Source organism: Bombyx mori, chromosome 1 (assembly GCF_030269925.1).
Source record: "Bombyx mori chromosome 1, ASM3026992v2".
NCBI classification, from domain to species: domain Eukaryota; kingdom Metazoa; phylum Arthropoda; class Insecta; order Lepidoptera; family Bombycidae; genus Bombyx; species Bombyx mori.
The window spans coordinates 17,239,805-17,260,541 of NC_085107.1; the positions used below are offsets into that span (position 1 = coordinate 17,239,805).

General features: G+C 35.0%; 1 protein-coding gene across 7 annotated transcripts in view; it reads right to left on the bottom strand.

Moving 5' to 3' along the window:
- LOC101737749 (basement membrane-specific heparan sulfate proteoglycan core protein) overlaps positions 1 to 20,737 on the bottom strand; it is a 208,590-nt gene that overhangs the window by 127,659 nt on the left and 60,194 nt on the right. For all 7 annotated transcript variants that reach the window (XM_062670557.1, XM_062670550.1, XM_062670555.1 and 4 more), the window contains exons 2-10: positions 19,323 to 19,458; positions 18,307 to 18,382; positions 16,761 to 16,837; positions 15,968 to 16,130; positions 14,409 to 14,581; positions 12,225 to 12,347; positions 11,979 to 12,035; positions 11,556 to 11,651; positions 10,255 to 10,365 (exon numbers count right to left, since the gene is read on the bottom strand). In XM_062670557.1, the coding sequence (XP_062526541.1) occupies positions 10,255 to 10,365; positions 11,556 to 11,651; positions 11,979 to 12,035; positions 12,225 to 12,347; positions 14,409 to 14,581; positions 15,968 to 16,130; positions 16,761 to 16,837; positions 18,307 to 18,382; positions 19,323 to 19,458 (1,012 nt within the window). The remainder of the gene's footprint in view (positions 1 to 10,254; positions 10,366 to 11,555; positions 11,652 to 11,978; positions 12,036 to 12,224; positions 12,348 to 14,408; positions 14,582 to 15,967; positions 16,131 to 16,760; positions 16,838 to 18,306; positions 18,383 to 19,322; positions 19,459 to 20,737) is intronic.

Genomic DNA, 20,737 nt, shown 5'->3' on the forward strand with positions numbered 1-20,737 from the left:
AAGGTACAATATAAATCAAATAAATTATGTTATAATAACATGAACATAGGTGCAATCACTATAACATCTATTAAAGTGATTATACCTATATATTATAATATGTCTTTTTTTAAATAGATGTTATTCGATATCGTATTCTTCAAACCAGAACGCAAAACGATATTATGTGCGCGATATTATGTGTGATAATTTATTATCGATGATGTTTATCTCATCCGTATATGCATACTACTATCAAATTATTTGTTACATACTAACTAATAATGCGGACTATCCAGAAGAATATAAGTTTCGGTGACCAAATCTCAATCTAATCTCGAAAATCTTAAGGTGCAACTAAAAATTGGGAAGTTTTCTTTCTCATGCAATATAAGCTTAAAACATACATACATCATTTTGTACTAATCGTTATTGACATAATTAATACGACCGTATTATGTAAATATAATTTAATGTGCGTATTCATATTATGCAAAATTACAGATAATATGCTCTCGATAACATATTGATTAAATAAGTTCCGAAGATAAATCGAAGTTATTTTGTTACGATCGTTGTAACCTAGAACCTATAACGTAATAGTGTTATCATTTTGATTTATAATAACCGGTTGATTTTATTGTTGAATGACCGCAAGTAACACGCATATTAATACACTTATCGTCAAAACAATACACGTATAATCATATTGTTTTTGCTTCGAGAATTCAGTTACGATTTTTTTTTTATTGCTTTAGATGAGTGGACGAGCTCACAGCCCACCTGATGTTAAGTGGCTACTGAAGCCCATAGACATCTACAACGTAAATGCGCCACCCACCTTGAGATATAAGTTGTAAGGTCTCAAGTATAGTTACAACGGCTGCCCCACCCTTCAAACCGAAACGCATTACTGCTTCACGGCAGAAATAGGCAGGGTGGTGGTACCTACCCTTGCGGTCTCACAAGAGGTCCTACCACCAGTAAAAAGCAGATCAGCAAAATCGAGTTCCATTTCGAGCTGTAAAACACGAATCTCGATTATTTAATGGTCTAAAGATTGATCGGCAGTTAGTCGATGGTTTTGATTGATTTTGATAATAAAACAACAACATATTGCATCAGTGATGACGAACAAATTGATAGATTGTACGCAATTGGTACTTCAATCTTATACCTCAAGAGTAGGAAGAGGCGTAATGTCTCATTTAGGATTAAATGGTCTGCTTCTGTTAGAAGTGGTTCGTTCGCAAGGTCTAAAGAGGCGCGTATTAATGTTACATTTACCACATTAACTTACCGAAAAATATTCTATTGTGAGTTATTCTGTTGATATTAATTGATTTAAAGAAAAATGTATTAATAAAATAGGACATCCCTAAAACTTAACCCTAAACGATGCACCCAGGGGTCGAATTGTCTTATTATGAAAATTATGTTACGTATTTTATGATACCACTTATAATAAAATGAAAGTTTGGATATAAACATGTCTACTATGTATTTCGTGCAAAAGTAGGTCAAAGTGGCATTAATATGAAATGATTTTGGCAGTTTTTTGTTAAAGGAACAGACTATTCAAAGTTTGCTCTTAAAATAATTGTTAAACTACTGTGCTACTTGTGTGATTTGATACTACATATTTTTTATTAAGTAATTGTAATCTATGTACCGATGATAAGTTTTTTTTGTTGTTGTACAAAACTAGACACTAATGTTGGGTAAAAAATCGTATAATTTAGAGCGTAATAAAAATTTATTTACAAAACGTCGCCTTTATCAAACAATAGTCAATACAAAAAAAAACTATTTTAAGTACTGACATGGAATTTAATCTGTCGACGGTTCAAGCAGATGTGATACGACAAACCTCTTGACCCGCTCGGTTTGGATTTAAGGGTATCCGCTGTCATTTTATATAAACAATTCTCTTTTGGTTACTCGATTCATGATGCCAATTGATTTTATAGATTTAGTTTACGGAACAACCACCATTTTTTAGATTATAATTGTATGAGCTATCTTTTGGCGAATATTTGAAAAGACTAGAGGTCCCGCAGTAGTCGAAATTCGACTATAATTAATTGGAATTGTAAGTTTGTACACTATTATGATTGTATTTTATACTTCTATAATCACAAATTTCGCCAAGGCTACACTATAAAAAAAATATTAATAAAGACAAACAATATTTAATCTATTCTCAATTTGACCACAGACGTCAAGAACAAAAGCTTGACAATAAATAGTATGCATGCGTGTGTGCGTCAAATACATGGTATGTAGTGTGTGTAATGTTTTCTTTATTGATTTAATGTATCTTTTATGCATTATGTTAAAAAATATTAGCATTGTGCACTTCTTCTTTATATTCTCTATAAGTGTGGAAAATTTTATACTGCTCCGTTCTCGCAATTTTCGTAAAAAGGGATACAAAGTTTTTGCTTCACGTATTAATATATAGATATACTGGCAGTACATTAAAATTGTTGTTTATACATACTAATTTTATTTTAAACAATAAACCTCCAATGAAATTCTCATGTAAAATATTACAAAGACATTGGCACCTTTTGTTAAATTGAAACGAAGGGCCGCTCCCTTCGTTTAGCTATAAAAATACACTTTCTGCTAATTGTTCCAACATAAAACGTGTGTAAAATGAAAATGCATCTCAATTACAATTGAAATTTTCATTTCAAACGTATTTTCTTCTATTTTATTTTGAAATCGTCGTGGTCTAAAGGATAAGACGTCCGGTGCATTCGTGTTGAGCGATGCACCGGTGTTCGAATCCCAGGCGGTTACCAATTTTTGTAATGAAATACGTAATCAACAAATGTTCACGATTGACCTTCACGGTGATGGAATAACATCGTGTAATGAAAAAGTGTAATTTCCAGTAATTTTACATTAACGTTTTCTTCTTATCTTAGTTTCAATATAGAGGGTAATGTATTTTCATCGAACTTCCGCTAATTTTAGATTAACAACTTTTACTGTTTACTCTTGCATTTTTTACCGATGACTTTCAGATGTGGTGACAACGAAAACTGTAAAGTATTTGAAATGTTATATTGATAAATCTAAACGCGAGATTAATCCATAAAAACGGTAATAAATACAGGCCTTGAAATTTATATTGTTATGTGAATTTTTCTAAGCCAATCACACATTTAGGTGATACTTATTTCTACAACATACTTATATTACATACTTATTTCTGTAATCTGACGAAGCATGTTGCGGATAATAACATGTACTTTTAGGTTAGGAATAATACTGTGTTCTTTTTTTTATAATAAATTTGGCTGTCTATTCGTGTCTCATGCAATCTTCAAGGACATCACAGGACTTTGTTGGGTAGACAAAGAATATCTTTAAGGTTTAATCATAGAATTTCTCTCTTAATCATAGAAACATTCAAGGTTCGAGTATAAAAATTGAATTCATGAAAGTGTCTCTTGTCAATCGATACAATTATAAATTGGATACGTCGTCGATTAATAAACAATATGTCATCGTTCAACAAAACTGTCCTTAGGTAATGAACCAGTGAGTGTTTAGGCGACGCGTTGAGACACTGCTGCATTTAACCTGAACTACATTACTCACTTAAGTTACAGTTACAGTTACGTTACAGTGTGTACATAAATCTATCCTGGATCAGCTTCGCATCCGAGTCAGGCTCTCAACAATATCTTACCAGAGGATCCTCAGTTACTTCGGTCATATTGCCCGCCGACAGTCAGATAACTTGGACAAAGTGATTGTGACGGACAAAGTAGAAGGAAAGAGACCCCGCGGCCGATTACCTAGCCGTTGGTGTGATCAAGTAACCTCTTTAACTGGGTTGCCAGTCGCAACCGCCATTCGAGCAGCTGAGGACCGGACGAGATGGAAACAGCTCACGAGACAGGCAACGGTCAAGTTTCAGGGACACGACCTTCAGCAATGAAGAAAGCGACGAAGAAGAACAGTGTGTCTACATGAATTCGATTTATTAAAAATGCATTTACGTATATCCAATATCACACGCATAGGATAATGGGTATTGTCTCACGGACCTTTAATATATACCTATATCAAATTTTTTTTATTGCTTAGATGGGTGGACAAGCTCACAGCCCACCTGGTGTTAAGTCGTTACTGGAGCGCATAGGCATCTACAATCTACAACGTAATGCGCCACCCACTTTGAGATATAAGTTCTAAGGTCTCAAGTATAGTTACAACAGCTGCCCCACCCTTCAAACCGAAACGCATTACTGCTTCACGGCAGAAATAGACAGGGTGGTGGTACCTACCCGGGCGGACTCACAAGAGGTCGTACCACCATTGCACATGGTGGATTGATAATCTCACGGCCTACCTAAGACACGAACTCAAAGCGTTTCAAGGTGAGTGACAGGTTGGCATGTCTATGGACATGTCTACGTAGTTTCCGTTAAGCTCCATTAAGTTTATAACGCCAGCAGGGTCGTATCATTTTCTTCGAATAACAAAAACTAATTATGCTTTCTTAATTATCACATTCCAATAGTTACTCAAAGAACGAAATGTAGTAGTAAGTTATCTGTGTTACTACCATCTTCTGTTCAATAATGTTTATTGTACAAAGAATATGTTCTAAATCGAAACAATTCGGTTTTATTAATTTCAATGAGAAGGCGCCCTGAACGCAGACAGTTACAATTAAAGCACTTATCTGTTATATAGAGCCGTCTCGGTTAATTTATTTCTGTTAAAATTTTATTGGCTAAATCTATGTAACGGTAGGCCGCGTGCCAATGATGTAATTTCTATTGTTAGTTATGCCGTAATATTTAGAACTATTGCAATCAATTTAATGATATGGATATTTATGAGGCCAAAGTATTGATATAATTTGTGTTTTAAGATGACTAGTTCTTATTGAAGAGTTTTTTTGTTAGTATAGACTCTTGAATAATGACAATAACAATGATAGGCCAAAAAAAAACACGCTATTTTACACACTAATGTCGAGATATGAGTGATAAGTGGGGTGAGTTAAAAGAAATCGCGGTATTTTCATTGCATTATGAGACAAACGAGAACACAGCGCGACTAAAGGCGAGTGGTCATCAATGCTCATACACCAGACTGCATTTAACTATTGCTTGAAAAAGAACGGGTCAGCGCTATCGGATGAGAGAGTATCTTAGCGTTCGAGATAGGTACATCATCTGAAGTATCTAGCATACGCAAATGTTAGACTATCGTTTAGACTATTTATCTATAGTTTTTTAAAGCTTTTTGAACACGAATAGACATTTGGTCTGCCTTATTAGACACTTTTCATGTAATTTTATATATTTGGATAATTATCTGTAATTGCCAAAACTTGCTTCTTACATCTAATCAACATGATTGATTTTAGTTTTTTTAAACTATTATTTATTTTTCATTTTTTAGTTGTATTTAAAATTTTTCAATATATTTTTTTAAATTGAATTGTCATCAGTCCTTAATAAGTATACAAAATATCAAGTTAATCCGACGTTTTGAAGGGGGTCAAAATCATGTTCAAAGATTCCGTTACATACTAACATACATACGTCTGAAGCTAATAAAAGCGTATTAAAAAGAAGAATTTCGCTTTGAAATAACAAACATATCTGAGATAACAAAACTTTTGATGCTTATAAAGCCGAAACGCTGCTATAGTTTCAACAATCGCGTTCAATTTAAGGCAACACTTAAGTTGTTGATGTCTATTTTCTCCTAACCACTCAGCACAGTGAGATCGTTCATCTATCTAAGCAATAAAAACACAAATTCGCATCTTTTGTTATGTGGCCCGCCTTAGTTTTAATTACGAATCACATTACGGTACCTTAGGTAAAACATAATTCAAGGTTCGGCAGAAGAATAGTTTATTCGTTATATTCAAATATTATTTGCGCCGAAGATATTTATCTAAAATTAATTATTATATAAAACATATCCTTTTGTCGAATCGATTATTCAAATAGAACATTTTATACAGTTTTCGACTTAATATACCCTATGCGGGACACCCTGTATAGTTAAAACATATTAAACAATTCAAGCAGTGAGCACAGAAACAGCTTTAGCTGATTAGTAAGACACGACAACATCTATGAGGAAATTTGAGTTGTCGAGATTCCCCTCTTCCCAATTGCGATACAATTTACTATTCGACTGCAGCGAAATTGAATCATGCAAGATGATTAACAATCTTGTGGCTATTCATGTGTTTGACAAGTAAACGATGTTTAGTGCGCGATTATTATCACTGCATGGTACTGCATTAGACATATTCATTTTCATATAACAAATTGGATTCACGCCACTATAGCACTTTGTTAACTTTATTAAGCACAAGGCGTTTTCTGAATGAGCTTTAGAACTAAATTTAGAGAAGGGGATGGTCGAAAATGAACGTTTTTTTTTATAGTTTCATTAGCAAAAAATCATGTTTGCGTATTTATCTAAAGATCTACTACTGTCTTTTGAAACGTTTCAATTATTTTAGTTTAATATTTATTCTTATTTATGTTTATTAATATTATCAGTGAATCATGGGAGATGTCCATGGTTAATATAATTCTCCCACGTACTCAGGTGAACGAACCGTTATCTCGTCACGAAGTCGGTAGCTATTCGCCTGGTTATGACAAGATTACACCACTCGAACTATATATGTCCGCCCACGAGACCACTTCAAATTCCTATCGACAGTTCTAAATTGACCATGATTTCGAAATTTTATGGACTGTGGCGAACAAATAAATACCCTTTTACCCTACCTAATCATTAGCCTAAAGTGCTATTCCAACTAGCCATGCATAAGTGAGCGCACGGGGCTAAGCTTGAGAGACATTGCTAGCAAGAGCAGTACTTCGCTGAATCTACCACCTAATCGGAATCGCGATTCAGTGAGAAGATCCGGCAAAGAACTCAGTGGGTTGCCTCTATGGGCTAGGTTGCCCGTCGAATTCTTTGACGACCACCGATGCTTGGAGAGCCTAAAAGCACCGAGACTGGATTAGGAGGATTCGATAGGACATGTTTAAAGCGACGGCGGCTTTACGTTGCCCCATCGCCTGGGTCGAATATATAATTAGAGACAGCCACGATAAGAGGGTATGTGTGGCGCGCCGCTTCCTCGAAGAAGGGAATTACTAATCATATGAGTAAATTTTTTTCAAAAAATATGTGAGTTATTCATATTGTTGTAGTGTTGTTTTATCGAATATTTTTTTAATATTTATTGTAAAATATTCGTATAGTATTTATGTACGTCAGTGTGTATGCATATTACGTTTATTAGTTTAGTGTATCAACTAATAAATAAACCGTCATATAAAAATAAGAAAATATTTTTAGAACGCTGTGTAAGCTAGCTCTCTGATCACTGACAAGAGAGGGCGCTAGATCGAGAAGGACGCAAGGATCTCGTTTCGGAGGCGAAGATAAACTCTGTGTAATGGAGAGTGGGCTAGATAATTGAGTGTGACGAACAATTTGAATCCAGATTAATCTAGTTTAACTGATCTGTTATAAACACAAATTCAAAAAAAGAATGTGTCAGAATTTTCTAGAATTCATAGTCACAGTATTTATAATGAACGATAATCGTACAATATTCCGTTCATTGTATCGGCATGCATTAATGTTTATCTAAAGAGTGAATGTAAGTAAATTACTACCGGTTTTGGTTCATGTTTAATATTGATTTACCAAAATGTTTTCGAACTTTAAACTAATTGAATTGCTTTAATATTGTTTATGCAGAAAAGTAATTTAGCTATGTAATTTTAGATTTTTTTATCGCACAAGATTTAGTGAGAAACTCAAGAACCAAGTTTTGGAGACCGTAGACCTCAAGCTTGAATGCATCCAAATACTTTAAAAGGCCGTAGATTCGATTGTTTCACTTATCAGCTGTTCTAATTAAAAAAATATATATCTGTAGTTTCGTTAGCTCTTTTTAAAGAAACAACAGTAACATAACAAAATAACAAAGCTGCCTTCAAATATAACGGGGTGTGAAATTTTGCTGAAAGTGAAAATTGACTTCTATTGAAGAAACATAATTCACATTCATACTCGCTAAGTCTTTTTTTATTTAAAACTGACGGCTTAATCAAAACTACCTACTCACGAGCTGTACGATGATGAAAAAGAAATTTAAAAAAACTTTTGAAGCGGTAATGACTGCCGTAGGAGTTTCAGTTGAGTCAGGCAATCGGCTACAGAGTTTAACAATCTCCAAAATAAAATGAACCAATATTTACATATACCAATAATAGAACAGGACCCTAGTTTAGTCAATACAATTAATATCTGATTACCGTGAAAACATTAAGAACATCACCCGAACACAAGTGGTGTCTGTTTTCAGACCTAGACAATACTTTTTTTTATTGCTTAGATGGGTGGACGAACTCACAGCCCACCTGGTGTTAAGTGGTTACTGGAGCCCATAGACATCCACAACGTAAATGCGCCACCCACCTTGAGATATAAGTTCTAAGGTCTCAAGTAAGTTACAACGGCTGCCCCACCCTTCAAACCGAAATGCATTATTGCTTCACGGCAGAAATATTCAGGGTGGTGTTAGCCACCCGCGCGGACTCACAAGAGATCCTACCACATGTAATTTCTTTCTGGATATATCGAAAAGTTAAATTGAATAAAATAATTCTACCAAATCGAATTGTCATAATGTTTAATATAGTTTTCATTAGCACACATAAGCAACTATAGCGATAATTCATTATTATGGCGTTAAGGGACTCGAGGAGGCCACATGTACAACTCAAATGCCATCTTGTGGTCAAGGTCTGAAGTATTCCCAACAATTCTATGGGGCGCCTAAAACACCTAAACAATTCTTTTTTAGAGATTTAAGAATTTTTAGAATTAATAGTAAAGCATACAAAGACGTAGAGAGCCACCGCATATTCATAAAATGTACACTATCAATGTGCACAAATGCTAATAAAACTAATATTCACCGTATCAATTTCAACGGTAAAATTACAAATTAATAATATTAATTTTCAAGCTTTGTTTATATTATTATTCACAGAGAGTATTGTAAATAAAATAGCATCCTTTAAATAGATGTTCGCATGTCGTGAGCGATCGTGTTCCGACTTAAAATGACATAATGAGGTTGAGTTGTTGGTAATTTATTCTCATCAACTCTAAGGTGAGCAGTTTTTTTTTCTAGATTAGGTGCACTAAATAATTTGATCGTAAAAATATAAATACACTTTTTATGTCTAAACAGCGACGAGGAAATTTCTTAACATTCTACAAGTGAAGGTTTGATTTTTTGGATATTGCTTACTCGATCACGCAAAAGTAAGTAAACGAATAAAAAAACGGATGACGGAACGAAATTTCGCACGTTTACTACATGAATTAACATCCGTATTTTTGCCGTCGTAAATGAAGTCAACTGAGTAACACTGGGTATTTCTACTATAATAAAAAAGGTTGCGTGTACGCGCGTAAGAAGTTATTTTTTTTTTTTATTAAATTTTTTTTATTTTATTTAAATGTTAATCAATTTGTAAAAAAAACGATTAAACAACATCCTCAAACACGCATATTGGACATCCCTTTTCTTGACATCGTATAAATTCGGTAATTTTCGGTACAGTTCGGAAAGTTTATATTCGGCTATATTCAGACTCGCCAAGTTACGTCGGTCGTATTGTAATGAGCGATTTAGTGGGCAACTTCATTCTGTTAATTTTGTGTCACGGTGCGCGCGCATCGTAAGATTTCACTCATTTTTTCATAACGTGTCTAAAGAAGTATAACTTCAAAAATACGACACTTTGTTTTTTTTTACCTATTAAAAAATCTACAAAACAATTTGTAGTTTATGCATGAATGAGTGCCACGGGCAGCTCTGTCCCAGAAAAAAATTAGCACGTCTCACAATTTTACGAAATATAAATTGAACGCAACAAAAAACGTGCGGGACTTCTAGTTGGTATATAATAGACAAAACAATTATCTCTGGTCGCGTTGACTTTGAATACCCGCATTACCAGGATCACCTCGACGAAATGGTGAACGTCTCTCGGGCCAATTCAGATACTGCCCGTTTATTGTTCAATCCCTGTTGATTGGCACCATTATATCAGCCGCAATTAATCCAGAACTAAATACAGGATTCATGTGTATCCCGATATATCGAACGGTAAATGTTTATTATGTCGCCAAATAAATGTTTCTCTAAGTGAAAGCCTAAAAATATGTACTTACTTGCGCAGTCCACTTCGTCAGTTCCATCGTGACAGTCGTTGATGTTGTTGCACACCTCGTCCCGTCTGATGCAACGGGTCTCATCGCATTTGAACTCGTCCAATGAACATGCTAGAAAACAAAATCAATTAAGCAAACTGCCGTCGTTTCTAGCTGTGTGAGTGACCCAGCGAAATGCGACTGTCGGTTCTTTGGCTACCCTAGGCCTGCCGAGCACAGAATTTGTGAATAAACTCGTTTTTACAGCTGAACAAATTAATTCTTTTGATTATTTTTTAAATTAAAATGATAAGTACTGTTGAATGCACCATTGACTTTTTACAAAATAAATAATGGTGGAAAATTTACGACAAATTTCGTAAAATCGATTCGTGGCTCTTTAGGTGTATACAAACATACTACGCAGCCCTGCGTTTGTCTGCAGCTAAACTGTATGTATTCCGATTTGAAGAAATAATATCATATTATTATATCTAATACTGGTGGTAGGACCTCTTGTGAGTCCGCGCGGGTATGTATCACCACCCTGTCTATTTCTGCCGTGAAGCAGTAATGCGTTTCGGTTTAAAGGGTGGGGCAGCCGTTGTAACTATACTTGAGACCTTAGAACTTATATCTCAAGCTGGGTGGCGCATTTACGTTGTAGATGTCTATAGGCTCCCGTAACCACTTAATACCATTTGGGCTGTGAGCTCGCCCAATCATCTAAGCCAAGAAAAAAAAGAAAAAAATATATAATTGAATCTTACACCTTATTTCTTAAGTTGGATGATGGTATTACAGTAGTGATCTATATGAAACCTATTAGCCACATAAAATCAGACGACTCTCGCATTTAATAACACATCTAAGCAAGCAAAACACACCATAACCTCAAATACAGCAGCTATCACATTCTTTTCAAACATTAGCGCGCGTTCCCGGTAATAAGCTCTGAAGAATGGTTAACACTATTTTTCTACCATAACCAAGACCTTGCCACTTAACCAGAAATGATGGTAGAGAGAACTCGAGAACTTTGCCAAATTAATAATAATAATAATTGAGCATTACTTAGAGCTTACAATATGTAGGTACCTCAATTTATTGGCAAATATACGTTAGGACTATGCAACATGCTAGTTAGTTAAAAGCAGATCGAAATCAAATGAACAGTTATATTGGTGTTAAAAATACATATTAGTTAAATATCGTTAATGCCATAATAGCTTTGTTAGTCTAGTATTTTCTTATATCTCTGTAACAAGGTCGAAATTCGGCAAACAAAATGTTAGTGGAACTATGTGATTGGTTTTCCTTACTAAATTGTTCAGGATAGGGAACTGTAACTTCGTCTTCGTCATAATAAGGCGTGGTCGTTTCAGATGCGAAGGGCTGATCGCCACGTTCGATAGGACCTTAATAAAAAATATATGTAAAAAATAATATAACAAAAAGAAATAAAAATAATATATTCCCGGCTCTAACGCCATTAGAAAACTTTCAGAAACAATATAAGTATTGTTAAATTTCACTTCGCTGTGATTGTAGTCAAATTTAGGAAACATATAAGTTTATTTCCACAATGACTCAAGTCTAAATTTGAAGATAATTCGAGCTAGTTAATTTGACGTATAATTTTATTTCCTTTTGTAATCGATCGATATTATAGAAATTAACAGAAATTACAAACAGGTATATTCAAGCTCTTCTCAAAAGATTGTAAGCATCAAAAAAGTACTCACGATAACTTTCTGTTTCAGCCTCTAAGGTCTGTTCTTGTTCCTCATCGGGAATGTTTTCTACATAAAAAAAAAAAAAAAACAAAAAAAGTAAAAAGAAACGAGTAAATAAATTGGTCAAAAAATTAAATGAAAATTCACAATAAAAAAGAGCTTTTTACTTTAATATTAGGTCCTTAATTCGAAAACTGTTTTAAATACAAAAATAATAATTACAAAATCAATAAAAAAATAAAATAATATAAATACCAATAGGGCAGTTCTTTTCGTCGGACCAATCGCTACAGTCCCTTTCATTATTACATCTTGCCGATTCTGGGACGCAAGCACCGTCGCCGCACTGGATCTCATTAGGGCGACAAGTGAAGTTTGCTGGATTTAAAGTGTACGAATTAAAAAAAAAATGATCGCATATAAATTCGAAGGAACGATAATTCTATTGAAGTTCCAAAAATCTATATCGACATTTTCATAAGATCCGTAGCTATTGAAGTTATTGCTAGACAAAACGAATTAGCTTTTTATGAAACTTATAATTTTATAAATGGCTTATGCCACTATATTTATATTCGTCCAAAATTTTAACAAATATTACTGGGAGCTCAATTATCACAGTCATTTTATGTATAACATTTCCTCTTTTATTGTAATTTTGAGTTTTTGAAGGAAACCCTGTTTCCAGAGGTTAGCATCGTAGCTGTTCTCCTCCCTGTCGTTGAAAATTGAACTCTATTTATTTATCTTTTTCCATTTACGCATATCTTACAAATACTCGTGTACTATTGCAAAATCAAATAAAAAATTACCAATCATCGGTTAACCTTTATAGTTTCTCAAAAGTGTTTCAGTCGTCCGTGAGTGACCACGAAAATTGTAAAGTAATCGAATGAACGGAAAAAATATTATCGAATGACAACAAAAAAATGCAGGTTTAAACTGTAAAGATAGTTTTAATTATGTCTATGGCTCGGGAAGACCGAAGAAAATACTATATAATAATATGTAAGTATCATATTGTGGTTTTGTTTTTCAATTCTAAAATTAAGACAGAGACCCGTATAAGACTGAAACTTACGCATACGTATTATAGTCAGTCGATCCACATCTTTCAGAGTTTAAAAAAATATCGTCGTTTTAACTGCGTAACGTCCACACGGGGACAACGAATAACTCAAGAACGATCTAGTCAGACCCCAAACATGTATCTTTGAAAAGCAACCTCAACCTGGAAACGAAGCCGAACCGAGTGGTTGTTGATACCTCTAACCATTAAACCAACAAGACATTAGGACATATGTATAAGCATTGTGGTATTCTGGACAAATGGATTCTGTGACCTGAATCTGAACCTGAAGCTCGGTGCTTATCGTCGATATACAGGACATGACCTAAATCAATCTTTACAATTAAAGAGATCGATCAAAACGCCTTCTGTCGCGATACGCAGGTGAAAGGCACAGAAATATCCTCTTTACCGATGAAAAAATGTTCACGATTGAAGAAAACTACAATGAGCAAAATGATAAAGTGTACGCTCACAGTTCTAAAGAAGCTGCTCAAGTGGTCAGAAAGGTACAACGTGGTCATCATCCTGCGTCAATGATGGTTTGGTGGGGCGTGTCTTATCAAAAAGTCACAAAACTACATTTTTGTGAAAAAGGATTGAAAACTTCAAGCCAAAGTGTATCAAGATACAGTCTTGGATCATGTTGTAAAACCTCTCAGCAATACACTTTTTTAAAATATACCGTGGACTTTCCAGCAGGACTCTGCACCTCGTCACGCGGCACGAACTACCCAAGCTTGGCTTGAAACCAACGGCCCTCATCTAACCCAGACCTCAACCCTTTATGCTTCAAATTATGGTCAGTTTTAGAAGACATGGCCTGCTCTAAACGACACGGTGACATTGAGTCTCTTAAAAAACTTTGGAGCAATGTGTCGCCAAACAGATTAAAGGCCTGTATAAAAGCCAAAGGTGGCCATTTCGAATAGGATATATTTTTTAATTTTTGCTGAGACTTTAATAATTATATAGGTATAAACTTTAATAATATTACATTACTTCTATAAAAAAATGCAGTGTGATTTGTAACAGAACTTAGGGCTAGACTAGGTAGTACTAAATACTAGTTTAAGACACCAGAGGGAATAAGTTCTTCTGACTACGAGAACAAACAAAAAAGTCGTCATGTGTTCAAATTTGTAAGCATTAAGACGTGTACAGCGATTGGATTTCTTGATCTCTGTGTTTCATCATCATCATCATCATTAGCCCACAGTCGTCCACCGCTGGACACAGGCCTCTCTCAATCCATACCACTGGGTCCGGTCTTCGGCTCTCCCCATCCACCTCCTGCCGGCCACTGTTCGATTATCTCTGTGTTTGTCTTAGGAGAGAAAATAGGAGAAAAAAGTGTAATAAAAACAAACCTGAATCAATAACAAAAGCGCTGAAATCGTTATCGTTTACTGTGACCTTCCCTAGCATGCTTCGGTTCCTGATGTGGTCTCTCAGGGTTTGAGCGATCACGTCCGTGTTGTCGTATCCAGTTGTTACAATGTCCAGAGTAACTTTGCAGGAGAAGTCGTCGGAGACGCAAGACCTAGAATATAAAGAGCGAGGCTTTTAATACGAGGCTGTATTATATAAGGTTTTGACGCTAATTTTGCGATTCGCTTGTGTAGTGAAGTTAAAGCTGACAGCGATTTTAGATGAAAGAAGAGCGTTGCAAATTATAATTAGAAAAAAAAAAACTTAATGAATTTTTTTTTTTTTTGAGCAGCAAAAGGAGTAGGTACTTGTTTTAATGAAGTTTTATTTAATATGAAGACATTATATTTGTTTGCTGTTAAACTTCGCTCAGGCGCATCGCCTTAATTGCCAATGTTTATTTCGCTTATAAATTAAAGTAAAACGTTTACTTTATTGAAAATGAGAATGTAGTAGTTGTTAAGTGTTAGTTTTAGCAATTGGTATTCATCGAAACTTTATAAACTAGAGTGCTTATTATTTATTGTGTCTTGTTATTAGAGGCAAAAGTACGGCTATCCAAAAATTTCAACTTTTAAAATTATAATTGAAAATTTATTATAAGAATATTGTCAATCCGAAGTCGGGACTTAAAAAAAGTTAAAATCAATCCATGAATCTTGATAAAGACCTTTTTTTAGCATAAATAGACGCGACCTTAGCTTCTCAAGCGTTGGGTGTAAATAAACAAAGGTTTTCAATACTGTAACTAAATACTACAAAACAAGCTTCACATAGAAAACAAACAAAAATCAAACATTCACTGCAAAGCTCTTGACGACTGCAGTTTTTAGCGAGCATATTTATAAGCAATTCTACAATACGTATTCTAATTCGAAATAAATTTAATTTCATTTCATATGCTCATAAGTTCGCAAATAATATGAGTAAGCTATGTATAAGATACACAACTGCTTCTTCCAAAGTGGACCAAAAGGGATATGAACAGGAATCTGAGCTATTCATTACCTTCGTAATGTTGTGAAAGCTTATAATCAATGTGAAATGACGTTACCAACATTAAACCTTCAGATCTCAGTTACGTAATAATAATAACTGCTATGTAATTAACTAACATAAAACAAACAATACTATTCAAGCATATATAGAATCTTTTCTCGGAAATTGAAATTCTAGTCTGTATGATTCCATTAATTTTTAAATACCCGACATCGTTTTTCATTATCATGTGTGCGATGATCGATTAACTTGAGTAACAAAAACACATACCGAAAGTGTTAACGGCTTAAGTTTGTAGAAGATGAAAACAGTTCTTTAAGTTATATGAAAAATTGAAGTTATAATATATTCTAATTTTTCCAAGAGATAAAAAGCTCGTATTAAATTTCGTTATTCCCATTAATCCCATTTGGAAGACGCTGAACAATTTAAAAACAAAATTAGTGCCTATTTTATAAATATTAATAAAAAGTATATTATTCTTAAAATATGTACTCACTGGATTCTCACTAGGCTAGCCTTTTGTGTGCCAGGCAAAGATTCGAAGAGCTTATTGACTTCATCAGCAAGAGATTTGGATAAGTTCTGGAACTGTATCGAATCTCTGTTGACGTACTCTTCTCGATATGGTTCCATGACTACGAAGGTAACACGAAGGGTCTCTGAAAAAATTAAATGGGTAATTTTATTCATAAGTATTTTTTATCTATTAAATTGTTAATTCAGTTTATACAATGTTAATATCACGTCGACTTAGTGATGAGTGACCATTATTACTGAACAATGGACAATTATTCCTGGTGGTAGGTGTTAGGACTGAACAATTATTACTGGTGGTAGGACCTCTTGTGAGTCCGGACAGGTAGGTACCACCACCCTGCCTATTTCTGCCGTGAAGCAGTAATGCGTTTCAGTTTGAAGGATGGGGCAGCCGTTGTAATTATAATTGAGACCTTAGAACTTATATCTCAAAGTGGGTGGCGCTTTTACGTTGTAGATATCTATGAACTCCAGTAACCACTTAACACCAGGTGGGCTGTGAGCTCGTCTATCCATTTAAGCAATAAAAAATTAAAAAAAACAATGGGATCCTCGGTTGATGGTTTGTCGCAATCAATATATTTACCTCAAAACATTAGGTATACTAATACTCAATTTTATTTATCGTGTAGGTACATGAGGATATTTTGATTATCTTAACTTGGGCGTTGAGTGTGTAAATTTTAATTTTATATATCTATAAAACCTAAAATTTACAGTTCACTAGGATCGATGTCCCAGTTGATACATACTTTCTTTAATTTCTGGCTCGACTCTGTTCTCCGGGTAGCCGGAGCCTTCGGTGTCCAAATCGTCGTCTTTCCTGTCGCTGAAATGTTAAAAATATATTAATGTTATTTTGTTACAGATATCCCATATGTCAAAAAACACAGTAACGGCAAATTCTTGTTCGAAAACTATTAACGTTGTTCCAATTTGGAGACACAGTTGAAAAGGTATCTTCTTAATTTCCTGCGTAACATTGAGATACTACATATTATGGACAAATAATAAGAAGGATAAAGATAATGTCGCTATTAATTGCACAGAGGACAGGAAGGAATCAAGGAACATAGTCCAAACAAAAGTGTTCCTTTTTTTTCTACCTAAGCTATGAGAGCTATGAGCCTTGAGAGGCTATTTCACCGTAACCTTAACTAGTAGGTGAGCTCACGGGGCTGAAACCTGACGACGTTGCTAACACGAAGCCTAGTAAGAGCCGTGCTTCGCAGAATCTACCACCGGATTGGAAACGCGACCCACTGAGAAGATCCGGCGAGAAACTCAGTGGGCTGTGTCTATGGGTTAATTGACTCGTCGAGCCTTTCATCGCAAGCCACGGGTTCGACGAGACTGGTGCTTGAGATACCTAAAAGCCCCGTCAGTGAATCGGCAGGATCCGAAATGACATGTTTTCGGCAACGTCGACTGCTTTGAATTCTGTCCGCAGGATCGGGAATGGGAGTGTTCCGAAAATATCACGACTCTCAGCATTGAGGAACATGAAGCAAGGAGGAGAATGAAGAATCAATACTCGATGTGCCCCCCTGGGTAAGGTTGCTTACCCGTCTTATGATTAATTCGTTCGATCGGCTATCATTATTAAAAAGCTATTTTTTTTTAAATCAAGAATTAACCTTCGCCTGCATCTGCGAATCTGACGTCGCTTCTTAAATACTCTTGGACCAATTCGACGTGTGTTTAAACGAAGATTGTTTCAATATCCGTGTTTATGTAGAAACTAACGATTACCTACGTGTGATTTCTAACGTCAGTTTAAATTAAAGGGTTGCATCATCGCGATTTAGTCACTAGAAAAATGTTGTCTGTTGATTAATATTATTATGCATGGTGTGACCTACATCGTGTTTTGTCTTTTTTATTACTTTCCAGGCAGACGAACATGAGGCCCGTTTGGTGGTATATGATCACCGTCGGTCACGAACCACTTAATGTCAAAGGAGATGCCCAGTCCCTATCTATAGCTGAGGGACCTCTTGAAAGGAGGTTAGAAGGAGGATGTCGTACAACTAAACTACTGTGAAGTTTCTTACAAAGCCTGATGACAGATGATAAGTCAGAGACAAAAAAGTCTGAAATGTGAAAGAACACAGAAACGAAGAAAGAAACTGTTCAGGTGGTGCGTGGTGCTGGGGTGGACAAGGGGATGAGTAGATCGTCTCAACCCAGGGATTTTTCAAAGACCCATCTGCCCGCTTTTTCTTTTGGCACTTCTACTGCTAGGTCACGGACGCTTTAAAGCTAATCTCACTGTGAATGAATGCAAAACGAACTTACAAGCTCGCATCGTCTTCAGTGATCGACTCGATGTTTTCAGGGGGCGCCTCAGTAGTCGAAGACGTGTCAAAAGGCGCTGTAATGAAAAACACATTTTTAAACCCGTAAATGAAAATTAATAAGATATCGCCGGAATTCAATTCAGTGTAGCCCACAAATGTCACGACGAATATGTACCGTCCACTTTGGGACATGAGATTGAAGTAACAATTATAAAATGGCTGTACCACCTTTCAAAATACTACTTAAGAATGCTTTGCAGCAGAAACAAACATGATGCACTAGCGACTAGTGGCTACCATTGGGCGACCGGCAAAAGAATGCGATCCTGCCCAGTAACGATCCATTGGAGATGTAATTTGGCTTTGCATTTTAAAAAAAAAATTTATTTACTATGATAATGAATCATTGACATTGAGAAATTTCTCGCTAAATTTGGTATTGGATGGTTCCCTTCCGTGGTCCGTCAATTAAAAATGACTTCTTTTACACCTCTTCAGCCAATGTTTAACATAATAAATATAGTTGCTAATATTATTATTATTTATGTATAATGATCAAATTGTCTTTGATATGAGGAACAGAGCGTAAGTGCCAAGTGCTTGAAATATGAACAGTGCTCTAAATTCATATTTCAAAAGATTTTCTTTGAAGACTTTTATAAAGCTAAAACAGTTATGAACTATTACTGCTATGTGAACTGAAAAGAAAAAATCATTTGCCAAATTCAGCACAAATACTTGTCATTTTACTGAGTTAAAATTTAATGAACATGCTATGAAGATGCTCGTTGCACCATCTCGAGATTTTAGATACAATTAGTCCATCCATTTCTGTTTATAATAATACATTGCGTGCGATGCAAATCACGATATTTAAAGCAAATAATAATTCAGCTCTACCCTATTACGAATCATCATCTCAACCAAAAATCGTTTTTGACATCTGTTTTTAGGCAAGTGTAGTTCTGTAATCTAAGAGTTTTTTTTTTTTTTTTCAAATGAATTACTACTTACAAAACCAACTGTCAAATAGACCACGTTTCAGTCGTCGTAGATGTCCATCAAGACCGAGATCTTTGGGCTTAACTTCCAAGAATTCATTGTCTGCCACGTCCTCTGCCTCCATGTAAATGTCTTCAGCCTTCAACACCTGAAATAGAAAAGAAGAAAATAAAGAAACACGCAACATGCTTAAGACATTTGAATAATTAATATAACGTAATATTCCAAAAATCTAACATGGAGGTTTTTCGATATCGATGAAATATTGTATAATTGCTTCATTAAAATTAATATAACACATAAACTAACTAAATAAACTCCAAGCTTCTATATTTCATTTATAAATGTACGAGCGTTATATTATAATAAAATAATAAACACGTTAAACACATTTTGAATGTTCCACACATTCCATTTTACAAGTATGAGTATGGTTAATTGTTGTAGAGCAGTTTATTAATAAAAATTGTCATAATGTAACGAATTACATTTCAGAGAAGAGGAAAACGATGTAATTTCTAACTGTGTTATTTATTTTAGACTTCAAAAACAATTCAATATTAAATAAATACTAAAAGAAAAGAAACGGAAAGAAAAAAAGACAACGCTAAATGCTAGAACACATACAGTGCCAGATAAGTCTCATTCATATACAATGGCCGAAGCCCCAAAGTGAACTGACTATATCTTTGAATTCTGAGGCACCGACACTCTGAGGTCCCGTGGGAAAACTCTCAAAGAATATTCTAACAAGTGGGGCAGTCAAATCAAGAACAGCGCGGGGGCGGGATGGGGCGTGCCTCGTCCAATCACGAGCCTTTATATACCAATCCGCACATAATCCCAATCCTAAGTATGTAACCACGAAATGACACTTGTAATTCGTCCTAATTTAAGACATCTCTCCTCCGTTTCCTCCACTAAAACAATCTCGGGGAATCAACTGTAAAGCACACACGACACAAATTGCGGTCTTATGTTGTCTTTAACTTAACCGATTTCTAGTTCAGTATTTCTTTAATTTTGTCACTAACAATACCAATAAGCATAACATAAATGAAAATATCTACAGGAGAGCAGGAGATCAGCAAAACTGAATCTCTGTTAAATAACCGGAAAATACGTCTCAATTTCTTTTACTATCTTATCATTCAAAGAGACTAATAGACAATATTTTATACTTCGAACAACAAAACAACATAACCCGACCTCTGGTAATAATAAAGTCAGTTCTGCGAAGTATCATTGAAATGCGAAACAACGCCCTGAAATTCTTAGAATCGCCACCCTAGAAATTGTCTTGCACTACAATATAATATAAAAATGACGCAGCGTTTAAGCCGCAAACTAAAAGAAGCATTCAAGTTATTTTTTTTCCTATACAGTTACATCATATCCTTACAGTACATTAAACGGCTGTATAAATT